The sequence below is a fragment of the Rhinatrema bivittatum genome, chromosome 15, assembly GCF_901001135.1.
Source record: "Rhinatrema bivittatum chromosome 15, aRhiBiv1.1, whole genome shotgun sequence".
Taxonomy (NCBI): domain Eukaryota; kingdom Metazoa; phylum Chordata; class Amphibia; order Gymnophiona; family Rhinatrematidae; genus Rhinatrema; species Rhinatrema bivittatum.
The window spans coordinates 62,080,072-62,095,650 of record NC_042629.1 but is presented as its reverse complement, the minus strand read 5'-3'; the positions used below and the strand labels follow the sequence as shown (position 1 = coordinate 62,095,650).

Here is a 15,579-nt window from a genome sequence, read left to right as displayed (position 1 = left end):
GACCAGATGTATTCCATGCATTAAAAAAGCTGGAAAGCCAAATGACTATCTGCATGGTTAAAAGGTGAGGTGAGAGAGGCAATTTAAAAGAACATCTTTCAAAAAATGGAAAAGGGATCCAAATGAAGAAAACAGAAAAGAATGTAAGCACTGGCAAGCTAGATGCAAAGCATTGATAAGGAAGGCAAAGAGAGAATTTGAACAGAAACTAGCTGTGGAAGCAAAAACTCATAATAACTTGTTCAGGTACATTTGAAGCAAAAAATCTGCGATGGAGTCAGTTGGACCATTAGATGATCGAGGGTAAAAGGGGCTCTAAAGGAGGACAAGGCCATAACAGAGAGATTTAAATTAATTCTTCATTTCAATCTTTACTGAGGAAGATGTAAGGCAGAAGTGATATTTGAAGGTGATGATTCAGAGGAACAAAAACAAATCTTAGTGAATCTGGAAGATGTACTAGGGCAAATTAACAAACCAAAGTGTAGCAGATTACTTGGACCAGATGGTATACTATAATCTCAAGAGTGAAAGTAACTGAAAAATGAAATAGCAATAATCTGTAAACTATCATTACATTCAGCTACAATACCAGAAGAATGGAAGGTGGCCAATATATCACCAGTTTTTAAAAAGGGCTCCAGGGTTGATCCAGGAAACTACAGACCAGTGAACCTGGTATCTCTCCTGGCAAAAATGGTTGAAGCTATTCTAAAGAACAAAAGTAGTGAACATAGTTTAATGGAACAAAGTCAACATGGATTTTAGCCAAGGGAAGTCTTTCCTCATCAATTTGCTACATTGTTTTGAAGGCATGAATAAACAATAAAAGTGAGCTAGTTGATATGTATCTGGATTTTCAGAATGCTTTGGCAAAATACCTTATGAGAGACGCTTGAGGAAATTAAAAAGTTATGGGATAGGAGATAATATTCTATTGTGGATTGAGAACTGTTTAGAAGATAAATGGTCAATTTTCTGAATGGAGAAAGGTGAATAGTGGAGTGCCTCAGTGATCTGTATTAAGACTGCTGCTTTTTAACATATTTGACCTTGAGATGGTAACGAGTGAAGTGATCAGATTTGCTGATGATACAAAATTATTCAGTTGGTAAATCATAAAAAGATTGTGAGAAACCGGGCATCCAAATGACAGATGACATTTAATGTGGACAAGTGCAAAGTGATGCACGTAGGAAAGAGTAACCCAAATTATAGCTACACAATGCAAGGTTCCACATTGGGAGTCACCACCCAGGAAAAGGATCTACGGGTCATTGTGGATAATACGTTGAAATCCTCTGCTCAGTGTGCTAGGGATTATTAGGAAAGGAATGGAGAATAAAACAGAGAATAGCATAATGCCTCTGTATCGCTTTTTATGGTGCGACCTCATCTTGAGTATTGTGTGCCGTTCTGGTCACCACATCTCAAAAAAGATAGAGCAGAATTAGAAAAGGTACGGAGAAGGGCGACCAAAATGATAAAGGAGACGGAACAATTCCCCTATGAAGAAAGGCTAAAGAGGTTAGGGCTCTTCAGCTTGGAGAAGAGACGGCTGAGGGGAGATATGATAGAGGTCTATAATGTAATGAGTGGCGTGGAATGCATAAATGCGAATCGGTTGTATACTGATTAGGGGACATGCAATGAAATTAATAGATGATGCATTTTAGACAAAAAGGAGAAAATATTTTTTTTACTCAGTGCATAGTTAAACTGAAATTTGTTGCCGGAGGATGTGGTGAAAACTGTTAGTATAGCTGGGTTTAAAAAAGGTTTGAATGAGTTCCTGGAGGAAAAGTCCATAAACCATTATTAAGAAGGACTTAGGGAAATCTACTGCTTATCCCTGGAATAAGCAGCGTGGAATCTATTGAACTTTTGGCATCCTGCCAGGTACTTGTGGCCCGGTTTGCCCTCTGTTGGAAACAGGATACTGGGCTTGATGGACCCTTGGTCTGACCCAGAATGGCAATTTCTTATGTTCTTATTGTGACTTTACTGCTGTGTGAGGAGAATGCAAACGAGCCCTCCTGTGGTGTAGTAACGTAACATAATAATGACGGCAGATAAAGACTAAATAGTCCATCCAGTCTGCCCAGCAATTTGTTCATGTAGTGCTGCTCCGTGCAAGTTACCCCCATGTATTCTGTTAAGGGCAGTAACTGCCACTCTGTGCATTTTACCCCCATGCATTCTGTTAAGGGCAGTAACTAATGTGTTAAAGTGAGCTGTTTAATCAGTTGGAGAAACTGTTCTGTGCAAATCTTGGAATAGTGATGGGAATCCAGAGAAATATGTGCCCTAGTTAATTGCTGCCTGCGCTCTCAGGCGAGGCCCAAGCGGATTTCCTTGCCAGAAAGGCTGTGATTTTGCTTGTGAAGTTCTTTGGTGATTATTTTCCTTGTGTTCAAGCAAAAATAAAGGAAGGTGTCAGAGGAGATCTGCAGCAGGAAACGTTTAACGCAGGCTGATGATTCAGTCTGCTAGTGGGAGGTGTCCCCTGGGCAGATGCACCGCCTGAAGAGGGAAGCATATTATTTATTTAAATACCCCCCCCACACACACACACATGTGTGGCTGTTCTTCTCCATCTCCACCCACCGCTAGGTGGAGGTCCCGTGCACCCTTACCCAAGCATCATAATCGGAAAATGCTGAGAAACGCCTGGTAGCGTGGCCCGAGCATGCGAGAAAACGGAGAAATTAGTGGGGCCAAAAAAAAACAACTCAAAAAAAGAACTCACGACCTGTTAAGAAAATGTGAAACTCCGTTTTTAAATGGATGTAAAGGCTGTGGAATGACCACACGAGTCCGGTGGTGGGGGGGTGTCCCCTACCCATGGTCAGCACCTGGCGTCCTCCTACCCCCGACCCCTGTATGGGGAAAAGGGGTATCACTGGGGCTGTCCCAACAAAATGTACATGGGGGGGAGAGATTATTTTTAACTCCCTCTGCGTGCAGCCAAGCACTTGCAAATTCTGCGAATACGTAATTTACTCCCGTCCAGGCAAGGGACTCTTAAAGGGAAACCCCCCACAAGGAGTTTCCCTTTGAAAATTGGCTTGCAAGCACAGAGTGCCCGTGAGCATCGCAGGGAGTTTAAAAATGTAGTCGGGGGAAGGGGGGTAGATTATTTTTTCGAAAAGACTTTTGCACGTAAATCGACTTTTGAAAATTATCCTGAAGGTTGGGCGGAGTTGGAAGCGGGGAAATCATGTACACGTTTTGGGTTTTCTAAAGTGCACGCGTAAATGTACACTCAGAAAGTTACACTTGCTCCTGCACATATGTGTACATGTGAATGGTGGGACACCTGTGAATATTGAAAGTGAACGAATGTGCTTCAGTGCATGGTGAAAATTCAGGCCGATGAAAATTACCCTCCTGTGGGATCAATTTTCAAAGTTTTTAGTAAGAAGACTAAACTCAGCTGGGTTAAGCACTTAAACTTAGATGCCTAAGTTTGGCTGAAAGTGTCCCTAAATTTAGGCAGCCAAGTGTGGATTTTTTTTTTTGTTTGTTTCTTAAAATTATAACCGCATGAAGTGAGGCGGGACAGGTCCTTTTCTTCAAGGGCTATAGGGTAATTCTGGTGATCAACGTATCCAAAATGAATATGACCGCACTTAAAGCAGTTGTGTGTCCGTTTGTAGGTATAGCAGACCTGTGTGCGTGGCTCTGCAGTCGCCTTTGTGCTGTATTCGCTTCCCTTTGATCCTTGGCATGGCAAGCTGTAGGATCACATGGGAGAGATGTCCTGTGATCCCGACTGTCCTAGCAGTAATCGGGGAGGGTCTCACAATAATGTGTGTGTGTGTGTCTTCTGGGATCATTTCAAGGCTGCACGGTTTTCTGTGTGCAAGGGATGCTCCTTTTCTATCGAGGACAGCTGCTTTGGGGCAGACTTGGGTGCCTCAGTGGCATGTGGGAGACCCCCAGGGGGGGAAAAATCCCTGGGGAGCTGCAGCTGAAGGATCATGGCACCGTAGTCCCACTAGGGCAATAGAGCCTGGTTCCGATTTGAGCCCGGAAGCCCAGATGAGCAGGAGGAAGCTGCAACGTCTTCTCGCCCACTGATTTTTCTCCCCAACTTTCCCTAGGGGAGAGAGTGATGTATCTAGTAGAAATCCGCACATTTGAGGAACCTCTTATTTCAGTAAGCGTGCTCTATTTTCTGTGGTGTTGGGGTTCTTGGATTTCTCGTTTCTTTGGTTCTGACTCAATGGAGCAGTTTTGATAGTCCTAAAAGCAGCTCTCATTTGGTCCCTTGCTATAAGGCTGTTCCCCTGAGGACCAGTAAGATACATGTTCTATCCAGTCTTGTTAAAGTGAGGGGATGCATAGTGGGATCTAGTCATGCTGGGAGTGAGGGGAGGGCATCTTCATACTGGTGATATCCTTAGAAAGGTGGTGACGTGAACTTTCTCCTGGGGGAGGGCACAAGCAGGGTAGTGGGGTGTGTGGGGTTTTTTTTTTTTTGCATCCGCGATTATGGCTTTTTGTTTGACGTCATTTCACTAGGTGTAAAGTCTGCCCTTTGACCTTCTTCACCAAGTCTGAGATGCAGATCCACTCCAAGTCCCACACGGAGGCCAAACCGCATAAGTGCCCGCACTGTTCCAAATCCTTCGCCAACGCGTCCTATCTGGCGCAGCACCTCCGTATCCACCTCGGCGTGAAACCCTATCACTGCTCCTACTGCGAGAAATCCTTTCGCCAGCTCTCCCACCTCCAGCAGCACACCAGGTAAGGGGGGAACCTCCGGCGAGCTCACCAGGTAAACGCTGACATTCTTCTAAGCGGCTCCGGATGCCAGCAACAGACGAGGTAAGAAAGGTGGTGTTTGGGGGAAGGTAATGCTCCTGGAGGGAAAGTGGCATCATTTTTAATGAATTTGGCAGTCTCCCGTGAAGCATATTCGAGGAAATATTAAAGTCTTGGAGCCCAAATTGTGAGCATGTTTGGACCAACGTCTTTGTCATTCCTGTCTCTCCTTCTGAACTTCCTTTTTTTTTTTTTTCTGTCCTGAGCTTCCTATGCAGTTGGTTTGCCGCTTCCCTTCTGGTCCTCCGTACTTCAAATCCTCGCTGCTCCTTCTCCTCTTTGCTCTCCTCACCGTTGCACCTCGTTTCGCCTGTTCCATCACGTCAGCTCTGCACGACTTAGTCACGGGCAGACCGAGCAGACTGCAACTGCTCACCATTATTCACACTCGCTGGCCCATACTGTCCCCCTCACTAGTGCAGTGTAAACAGCAGTTTCATTGGAAAAGATGTGATTCCGTCGGAAATATTGCCAAAACTTTCCTCACTAGTGCCGTGCGGTCCTTTCCGCTGGAAATGCCTTCCCCCAAGATAGCTGCTTCTAAAAATGAAAAAAAAAAAATGTAAGTTGTTTTTTTTTTTAATTCCTTTAAATATTTAGCAGATGTATTCCTGCTTTTCTGTGCTATGAAGGTGATAATGTCACACATGTAGCCCACATCCCTGAGATTATCATAAGGATTTAGCTGAATTCCCGACATTTCCCAGGAGGAGAGCATTTTCTAATTGAAAGATGGTGCCTGTGGAGCTTGGCAGGTTGAACTTTTCAGATATTGCAGATGTGTGCACAGTGTATAGTGCGAATATTTTTCTTTAGTTAATAACTTATTTATTACTTGTTCTTCTACTGGAGTATTGGGAGCAAATTACAGGATTAGTTGAGTGATTTTTTTTTTTTTTTTTACAATCTGTAATACAAATAAGGTAATAAATAAATACAATATCTAATGCTGACACAGCGCATAGAGATAGAGTAGGATGTGAGATAGTGTTTAGGCACGCTAGGACAGCTGTGAGGATGTTCTTAGAGGGATGGGCAGGAAGGTTAGGGGGCAGGGGGGGAGTCCATGGTGGCAGAGCAAGCTCTTTAGCTTATGGTGAAACCTCAGTGCCTCAGAGTAGTTAAATCACAAGCAGATTGTGATAAATTGCAGGAAGACCTTGTGAGACTGGAAAATTGGGCATCCAAATGGCAGATGAAATTTAATGTGGATAAGTGCAAGGTGATGCATACAGGGAAAAATAACCCACGCTATAGTTACACAATGTTGGGTTCCACATTAGGTGTGCTACAACCCAAGAAAGAGATCTAGGCGTCATAGTGGATATAACACATTGAAATCATCGGTTCAGTGTGCTGCGGCAGTCAAAAAAGCAAACAGAATGTTGGGAATTATTAGAAAGGGAATGGTGAATAAAACGGAAAATGTCATAATGCCTCTGTATCGCTCCATGGTGAGACCGCACCTTGAATACTGTGTACAATTCTGGTCGCTGCATCTCAAAAAAGATATAATTGCGATGGAGAAGGTACAGAGAAGGGCGACCAAAATAATAAAGGGGAATGGAACAACTCCCCTATGAGGAAAGACTAAAGAGGTTAGGACTTTTCAGCTTGGAGAAGAGACGACTGAGGGGGGATATGATAGAGGTGTTTAAAATCATGAGAGGTCTAGAACGGGTAGATGTGAATCGGTTATTTACTCTTTCGGATAGTAGAAAGACTAGGGGGCACTCCGGGCACATTTAAAACTAATCAGAGAAAGTTCTTCTTCACTCAACGCACAATTAAACTATGGAATTTGTTGCCAGAGGATGTGGTTAGTGCAGTTAGTGTAGCTGTGTTTAAAAAAAGATTGGATAAGTTCTTGGAGGAGAAGTCCATTAATGGCTATTAATCAAGTTTACTTAGGGAATAGCTACTGCTATTAATTGCATCAGTAGCATGGGATCTTCTTAGTGTTTGGGTAATTGCCAGGTTCTTATGGCCTGGATTGGTCTCTGTTGGAAACAGGATGCTGGTCTTGATGGACCCTTGGTCTGACCCAGTATGGCATGTTCTTATGACCTGATCTCTGTTGGAGGAGCGTTCCAGAGCCCCGGGAAGAACGAGGAGAAGGGTGCGCTTGTGGGTCTGGGTCAGCTCAGAGTTTTTGTGAGCGGGGAGTTGTTCTTCTCTTTTTCAGGTTAGAGACTGCGAAAGGGCTTGTAGGGGGAGGCGGGCGATTCTTCAGATAGGTTGGGTCCAGATCGTTTTGTGACTGGAAGGCAGTACCAGGGGGTTTTGAAATGGACCCAGTAGGGAACTAGTAACCAGTGTGGGTTGCAGAGGATTGGGCTAATGTGGCTTCTGCAGTTGCAGTGGGGTAACATCCGTGCTGCAGCGCTCTGCACTAAGGGCAGATAGTTTAGAAGTTTTTCAGGCAGACTTTAGGTGCGGTAGTCTAGCGGGGAAAGGACGAATGCCAGGTTGTCTCTGTCCTTTTAGTGGTTGAAGATGGGAGGAGGAGTTTCTTGCAGCTGAGATGATTTGGGGGGGTTTCCCTGTTTAGTTTGGTATCCAGGATGACGCTCAGACATTGGACCTCAGACTATTGAGAGAGGTGTCATTCATAAGAACATACCCCAGACAATAAGTTCAAAAACTCTGAGGAATCTAATTCAATATTCTGACATTATAATGACTTCCTCGTGTACTTCTGTTAAAATAACATATATAATACAACTGGAAAAGCTGTAATGAGGACCTTCGTAAGTAGGACAGTGTGCTCACCACTTGTGCTGAATGCAAACTGTTCACTTATATGCCCATAGTTTAATCACTGATCCTTGCATTAACTAGCAAATTCTCATATTCTGTATGTCATATATATATTTGTCTTAATTCATAAATGAAACATCCCCAATTTATCTTAATAAAAGGCATTCCCGACACGATCCATGCAATGCAGAGCTTCCTGAGTCAATGCAGAGCTTCCTGAGTCAGACAGCGCAGACCAAGGACCATGGAGCCCAGCATCCTATCTCCGACACTGGCCATTCTGGGATGCAAGTACCTGGCAGATCCCATAAAGCAGATCTAATTCCTGTTACTCTTAGGGATAGCAATAGCCTTCTTTAGTCTGCCTGGCTAATAATAATATGTTGTGGACTTTTTCTCCAGGAACTTGTCCAAACCTCTCTTAACCCCGCTACTCTACTCGCCTTGATCACGTCCTCTGGCAGCAGATTCCACAGCTTGATGGTGCGCTGAGTGAGAGAGTACTTTCTACAGTCTGTTTTGGATTTGTTCTTATTTTCATGGAGTGTCCCCTTGTTTTAGTATTATTTGAAAGGATAAATAACCATCCTTTGTTTGCCCGTTCCACTGCACTCGTGAATTTATAAACTTCTATCATTCTCCCTCTTTTTCAAGATGAAGAGCCCTGGCCTGCGTAGCCTCTCATCGTAGGAGGGATGTTCCATCCTCTTTATCATTTTTGTCGTCCTCCTCTGCGCCTTCTCTAGTGCCAGTTTCAAGTAACTTATTTCGTGGGATGTAGGGGATGCATTTATCATTAATACTTTCTGGTTTGCTGGGGTTCAGTTTGCATTCATTAGACAAGGCCCATTTCCGGATCTCTGGAAGAGAGCCGTTGATCTTTTGCACGGATGAGTCTCTGTCAGATCCCATTGACATAGAGACTTGAATGTCATTGACGTAGACAAAATATTGGAGTGCGGATTTCCTAATTACCTCAGTCGGTGACCAGAGATAAATGCTGAAAACAGTTGGTGAAAGAACTGATTCTTGTGGATCACCACATGCCAGGGATTCAACAGGCGAGGAGTCGTTGCCTACAATGAACCGTTGTGTTCTTCCTGTTAGGAACGACCAAAACCATTTTAAGACTGGGCCCTTGATACCAATGCCGGAAAGCCTGTTTGTTAGAATATTGTGGTCTATGGTATCAAAAGCTTTCTTTGACTTGTATATATCCTTTGTCCAGCTCCCTCCAGGCCTGAAGTGCTGGTACAAAGGAATTTGACCACCTTTTCTTTGTAACTTGGTTTGGATGCACAATCCTGGACCTTGGGGGTTGGTAGTGTCCTTGAGGAAGTAATGCCCAACTTGAGCCACAAGGTGGCTCCAGAGGTTCAGCTCTGGAGGGGATTTTGTCTTGTGGCGGGATAGGTTGGGTTTCACCTGGTTGCCTTGTTGAAAGCTTTCTTTCTAACCCATACTAAACAAGGAACAAACATATTTTGTCACACTGAAGGAGTTGAGATCAAACACATACATTTCTGTCTCTCTTGTCTTGCTCTGTCACATAGTGCAGCGGATAAAGGAACATCCCCCATTGTGTTTGGTTTTTTGTTTTTGGTTCAGCTCAGAACCATAAGCCTTCATTTTCCCCTATGCTTATCGTCACCTTCCCTTCTCCCCCCCCCCCCCCCCCAACTACTCCAACTCCGCCCATCCCTTGCATTGACATTCCTCAGCCCAATGCCACAAACCATAGCTTCCCCCAGAACCCATCTGTGATCTCATTTGGGAATACCCATCAGTAGTCGTGTTGCCACATTTTATGTAAGTTGCATGGCTCGCTCAGCATTCTTCAGCTGTCCAGTTAATAAGCTGTTACAATAATCTATATGGCCAAATACTAATGTTTGCAAAACACTTTGGAACAAATCGTGCGGAAGTAAAGTCATTAATGGACATAGTAGTTTCAATTTGTAAAATGTTGTTTGATCTATTTTCTTAACGTGAGCTTTTAAAGTTAATGTGGAGTCCATAAGCTCTCCAAGATTTATAGTTTTGAAGACTTATCGGTCTAACAAAATCAGCATATGTTAAGTGCATAAATTCTGGCCTGGATCAACTCTACCTATTCATAACATAATCGTTTTAGAAAAGTTTAGGCATAAGCCATTTTGCTTCAACCAGTTCCTAATCAAACATCAAACACATGGCTTTCTCAAAATTCACCACTGGAAATGTACCAGAAAAATTGATATGTACTGTGTGTGGTAACCCTGGCTTGGAGGGTGAGCAATTACATTTGTAAGCCTGGGAGTGCTTTCACCTCCCTTCCCCAGGAACAAAACCAGGCTGGAGGAGAATTTAAAGAAGGTGAAGGGGCACAAATAACATGGAATGGCCACAGCGTAGCAGAGATAAATTTCTCTCTTCCTGTCCTGGGAGTGCACTCCTTCATTTTACTTTCCAGCCGAGGTATTAGATTAGCGCACGTTGTTTTCCAGCTCCTGGGAGGGAGATGGTGCACCGCACGTGGCTTTCTGGCAGTAGTGCTTTGGCAGGAGTAGCACTTGGTCTCCTACATTCGGCGTGGGCAGATGGAGCTGCGTTGGGAGCCCTCTAACCCTTTTCTCACCCTCCTTTCCCCCTCCCCCCCCCACCCCCCACCATGCGCTCACTCGCTCCTCTTTTCTCTTCTAGAATCCACACGGGCGACAGACCTTACAAGTGCCCTCACCAAGGCTGTGAAAAGGCTTTCACGCAGCTCTCCAACCTGCAGGTCAGTCAGGGCAGGGGCTGGCTCGGAATTGGTGGGTGGGGGTGGGAAGGCCGGAAGACTGTCTTGGATGTTCACGTGTGAAAGGAAAGGGCCTAACATCCTTGTTATCAGCCTCGTAGTAGAATGCAGTGCTGGCAGCATAGGAGCTGTGATAGGCGGAGACCCCCATTCCCTGTACGTACCTGGATCAGTCCAGACAGTGGTTATGTCCCCAATCCAGCAGATGGAGTCAGCACAAGCTTTGAGGGGGCGTATCCATATATACTACTACCCCCTCTGCAGGAGTTCAGTATCTTCTGACTCCAGCAGATGCGAGTAGGGGAATCAGACTTCCCCTCCTTTTTCTTCACTTTCTTGCTTGATTATGGCTTGTTGTTGTCTTTTTCTGTGGATCAAGTTTGTATCAAGTTTGTATTAAGTTTTAAAAAAAAAAAAAAAAAAAAAAAAGGCAGAGTTCTTTCAACTCCTGGGGAGTGGCTTCTCTTCCTTGTCTCTTCTCTGCGGCCTTGCTGTTTATTTCTCGTTGCAGCCAGGGGTAAGTTTGTTTTTCCTTTGTAGTTTTTTCCTTCACAGCTCAGCCCCCGGTGCCCGCGAAAGCCGGTGGAGCCGGCCTCTTCGCTCTTTACTCCCTCACCCGCGGCCATTTTACAGCTCCTCATGGGCTGCTGAGCCATTTAGGGAAAGATGTCTGGGGCGGGTCGTGTGGCCGGGAAGGCCCCCCCGCGGCACCCTCCTCTATTTTCAGACAGCGGGCAGTGCGGGCCGACCGGGCCCCCCCGCAGCGGCGCCTTTGTGCGCGTGGCCCCCCCCCGTGGCTTTTTCTTTTCTCCTGCAGCGATCCCGATGCCGCGGCCGTCCCGCTGTGTGGCCTGCGGAGACCCGGGGTCCCGGATTTCCCGGGAGGGCATCTGTGCACGATGCCTTCCCGGGGGGGAAGGTACCTCACAGTCCCTGACTGATTTCTCTTTTTTTGCCCGGGCGGTGCGGGCCGGCCACTCCGCCATTTTTGGCGGGAACGGCGGCCATTTTACATTCTGAGCGCCCTGAGGCGCAGGCCACGAGGGGGAACGGATCCCTGGAGGCCACGAGGGAGAACGGATCCCTGGAGGACTCTACCAGCGGGGGTGTTCCCCCGATTTTGGTGCAGGAACCAAGCACCCAGAGCCAGGGAGCAGGAACCACGCCGCCCCCGAAGCGCACCCGAGCAGGCCGGGGTTCTCTCCGGAGTTTATCCTGCTCATGCATACCGCTTATCTGCAGGGGCTGGAAGCACCTGTGGGACCCCCCCCCCCCCCCCTCCTAAGATCCCTCGGATGTCGCCCTCGACGCCGGCCCCCCCCGACCCTCCGGGAGTGGGGGCCTCCCGCCTTCCTACCCGGGTCCGATCCACGCCCGCGGCAGTGGGGGCGGTGCCAGACCCAGCGGGACATGGACTTGAACTCCCGGACGGGGGACAAGGGGACGGCACACAGGAGGGGGATGATCCGCGTACCCTACGCCTGTTCCAGAGGGAAGAGCTGGACGACCTCATCCCGCAGATCATCCAAGAATTAGATTTGGATCCGCCACCAGACCCGCCTGCCCCAGTAGCTCCCGCTGTCATCACTTCTTCAAGGAAGGGAGATCCTGTCCTGGCGGCACTCCGGCCGAGGGCTCGGGCTTTTCCCATTCATGACTCGTTTTTACAACTTCTCACCAGGGAATGGGACACCCCGGAGGCCTCCCTGAAGAGCAGCCGGGCTATGGAAAAGCTGTACCCGCTCCCCGAAGATTTTCTGGACCTCATCAAGGTCCCAAAGGTGGACTCCGCAGTGTCGGCGGTCACGAAGAGGACGACTATCCCAGTGACGGGAGGTGCGGCATTGCGGGACACACAGGATCGTAAGTTGGAAGTTTTCCTTAAGCGGGTTTTCGAGGTCTCCGCTCTGGGTATGCGGGCGGTGATGTGCAGTTCGCTTGCCCAGCGGGCTAGTCTCCTTTGGGTGCAACAACTCCTCACGTCTCAGAACCTGCCGTCCGATGAGGCTGCCCAGGCAGATCGGCTAGAAGCCGCAGTGGCGTATGGGGCGGACGCCTCGTACAACCTTTTTCGGGTCCTCACAAGATCCATGGTTTCGGTAGTGGCAGCACGACGACTACTGTGGCTACGCAATTGGGCGTCTGATACGTCCTCTAAGTCCAGTCTGGGCTCTCTTCCCTTCAGGGGCAAGTTCCTCTTCGGGGAGGATTTGGACCAGATCATCAAGTCCCTGGGGGAGAACGCTGTTCATCGGCTGCCGGAGGATAGGTTTCGACCATCCAGAGCGTTTTCTTCTTCTCGGACCAGAGCCAGAGCGCAACGGCGCTACAGGGGCTACAGACAGACGGGCTCCCGGCCATCCGCCCCCAGGTCTCAGCCCTGGTTGCGCGCCTTCCGCGGGCATCGGCCCGCACGCACTACTCCCGGAACCGGGAACCCCTATACCAAGTCTTCACAATGATGCCAGTCTCGCCCACTCCCCTGTCCCCAGGATTGGGGACCGACTAACGTATTTCTAAGCGGAGTGGGCACGGATCACCTCGGACCAGTGGGTCCTGGATACCATAAAACACGGCTACGCATTGGAATTTGTCCGCCCCCCGCAGGGAAGGTTCATCTTTTCCCCCTGTGGCTCGGACCTCAAGAGAGGAGCGGTGCAGCTGACTCTGGACAGACTCCGGGAGATAGGCGCTACTGCGCCCGTGCCCTTCGGAGAGGTGGGCTCGGGCCACTATTCCATCTATTTCGTCGTACCAAAGAAGGACGGTTCCTTCCGGCCTATCCTAGTCCTCAAGGAAGTCAACAAATCCCTTCGAGTCGTTCGGTTCCGCATGGAAACACTCCGGTCAGTGATTGCGGCGGTGCATCGGGGGGAGTTCCTCGCCTCCCTGGACTTAACGGAGGCCTACCTGCACATTCCCATCCGCCCGGACCACCACAGTTTCCTTCGTTTCAAAATTCTGGACCAGCATTTTCAGTTCACGGCTCTCGCGTTTGGATTGGCGCCGGCGCTGCACACCTTCACCAAGATCATGGTAGTTGTGGCGGCAGCTCTCCGGAAGGAGGGCATCCTGGTTCATCCTTATCTGGACGATTGGCTCCTCCGGGCGAAGTCATTCGATCATGGACGCTCAGCGGTGACTCGAGTAGTACGGTTTCTACATTCCCTGGGATGGGTAGTGAACTTCTCCAAGAGCTCCCTCATGCCCTCGCAACGCTTGGGTTTTTTTTTGGGGGCAACTTTCGACACCCTACTGGGCAAAGTTTTTCTGCGCCAGGACAAAGCTCAATCCTTGCGGGATCACACACGACGGTTCTCTGCGTTACCAGAGCCCACCTCCTGGGACTACCTGCAACTCCTGGGAGTGATGGGGTCCACCATCGACCTTGTACCTTGGGCTTTCGCGCACCTCAGGACCTTACAGTGGGCGCTCTTCTCCCGTTGGAAACCAGTATTGCAGGACTATCAGATGATTCTCCCGCTCCCACAGAATGCCAGGGACAGTCTGGGCTGGTGGTTGGATCCGCCGAACCTGGCCCGTGGCATGTCCCTCGATCTGCCAAATTGGGTGGTGGTGACCACCTATGCCAGTCTAGCAGGCTGGGGTGCAGTCTGCGATCGAAGCGCCACGCAGGGGACGTGGTCCACGGTGGAGGCGAAGTGGTCAATCAACCGTCTGGAAACCAGAGCAGTCCGGCTAGCTCTGCGACATTTCCTCCCGCTTCTTCGGAACCGAGAAGTCAGAATCCTATCGGACAACGCTACCACCGTGGTCTACATCAACCGACAAGGAGGCACGCGCAGCCCGCAGGTCGCGCTCGAGGCGGCGCTGCTGATGCAATGGGCGGAGCGTCATCTCGTCCGGCTAGCGGCCTCGCACGTCGCCGGTGTGGACAACGTCCAGGCGGACTTCCTCAGTCGTCAACTGCTGGACCCGGAGAGTGGTCTCTCTCCGACAAAGCAATGCAACTTCTCGTCCATCGGTGGGGGGCCCCCCACTTGGATCTGATGGCGTCCGCTCTCAACGCCAAGGCTCCACGCTTCTTCAGTCGCCGGAGAGAGCGCGGAGGGAGTGGATGCCCTGGTCCTCCCGTGGCCGCCATATCTTTCTTTTCCACCATGGCCCCTGGTGGGCAGGATGCTCCGCAGAATAGAAAGCCATCAGGGGACCGTGGTTTTCGTCACCCCAGAATGGCCCAGGCGACCCTGGTTTGCGGACCTGCTACAGCTGGTGATCGACGGGCCAATCAGGCTGGGGCACCTCCCCCAGCTCCTACATCAGGGCCCGGTATTTTTCGAGCAGGCAGAATTCTTCTGTCTTGCGGCCTGGCTTTTGAGAGGCGCCGCCTCCGGCGTCGGGGCTACCTGGAGGCGGTAGTATCCACGCTATTGCGGGCACGAAAGACATCGGCCTATGTTCGAGTCTGGAAGGTGTTCGAGCTGTGGTGTACCAGCCAGGCCACGAGACCCGCTAAGGCTTCTGTACCTCAGATCCTTCACTTTCTACAGGCGGGGGTGGAAAAAGGGCTCGCCTATAATTCACTACGGGTTCAGGTGGCCGCCCTTGGCTCGCTGTTGAGCGATGGGGCTCTCTTCTACAGCATTCTGACATTGCTCGTTTTCTCAAGGGTGTCAAGCATATGCGTCCTCCGTTACGGGACCCTTGTCCCTCCTGGAGTCTTAACTTTGTGCTTCGCTCCCTGTAGGGACCACCGTTCGAGCCGCTGCGCAGCGCAACGATAAAGGATCTCACTCTCAAGACTGTATTTCTTGTGGCCATCTGTTCCGCTCGACGCATCTCGGAGCTGCAGGCTCTGTTGTGTAGAGAGCCCTATCTCCGTTTCTCCGACTCTGGAGTTTCGCTTCGCACCGTTCCCTCCTTCCTTCCGAAGGTGGTTTCTGCATTCCATGTGAACCAGACGGTGGAGTTGCTGTCCTTCTCTTCCTCAGAGCCGAAGTCTCTCCATCTCTTGAATGTCAAGCGCACTCTGCGCCTCTATCTGGAGGCTACAAATGAGTTCCGAACCTCTGACCATCTCTTTGTACTCTGGGCCGGTCCTAAGAAGGGGTCTCAGGCCTCGAAGGCTACCATTGCCAGATGGCTGAAGGCCGGCATTGCTGCTTCCTACATTGGGGCGGGTCGGACTCTCCCACCCGGAATCATAGCGCATTCTACACGTTCTCAGGCGGCTTCCTGGGCGGAGGTTC

The 15,579-nt window shown here is 49.1% G+C and overlaps 1 protein-coding gene across 7 annotated transcripts in view; it reads left to right on the top strand.

Annotated features, from left to right (window-relative positions):
- ZNF362 (zinc finger protein 362) overlaps positions 1–15,579 on the top strand; it is a 71,244-nt gene that overhangs the window by 43,540 nt on the left and 12,125 nt on the right. For all 7 annotated transcript variants that reach the window (XM_029579290.1, XM_029579288.1, XM_029579291.1 and 4 more), the window contains 2 exons: positions 4,528–4,752; positions 10,273–10,351. In XM_029579290.1, the coding sequence (XP_029435150.1) occupies positions 4,528–4,752; positions 10,273–10,351 (304 nt within the window). The remainder of the gene's footprint in view (positions 1–4,527; positions 4,753–10,272; positions 10,352–15,579) is intronic.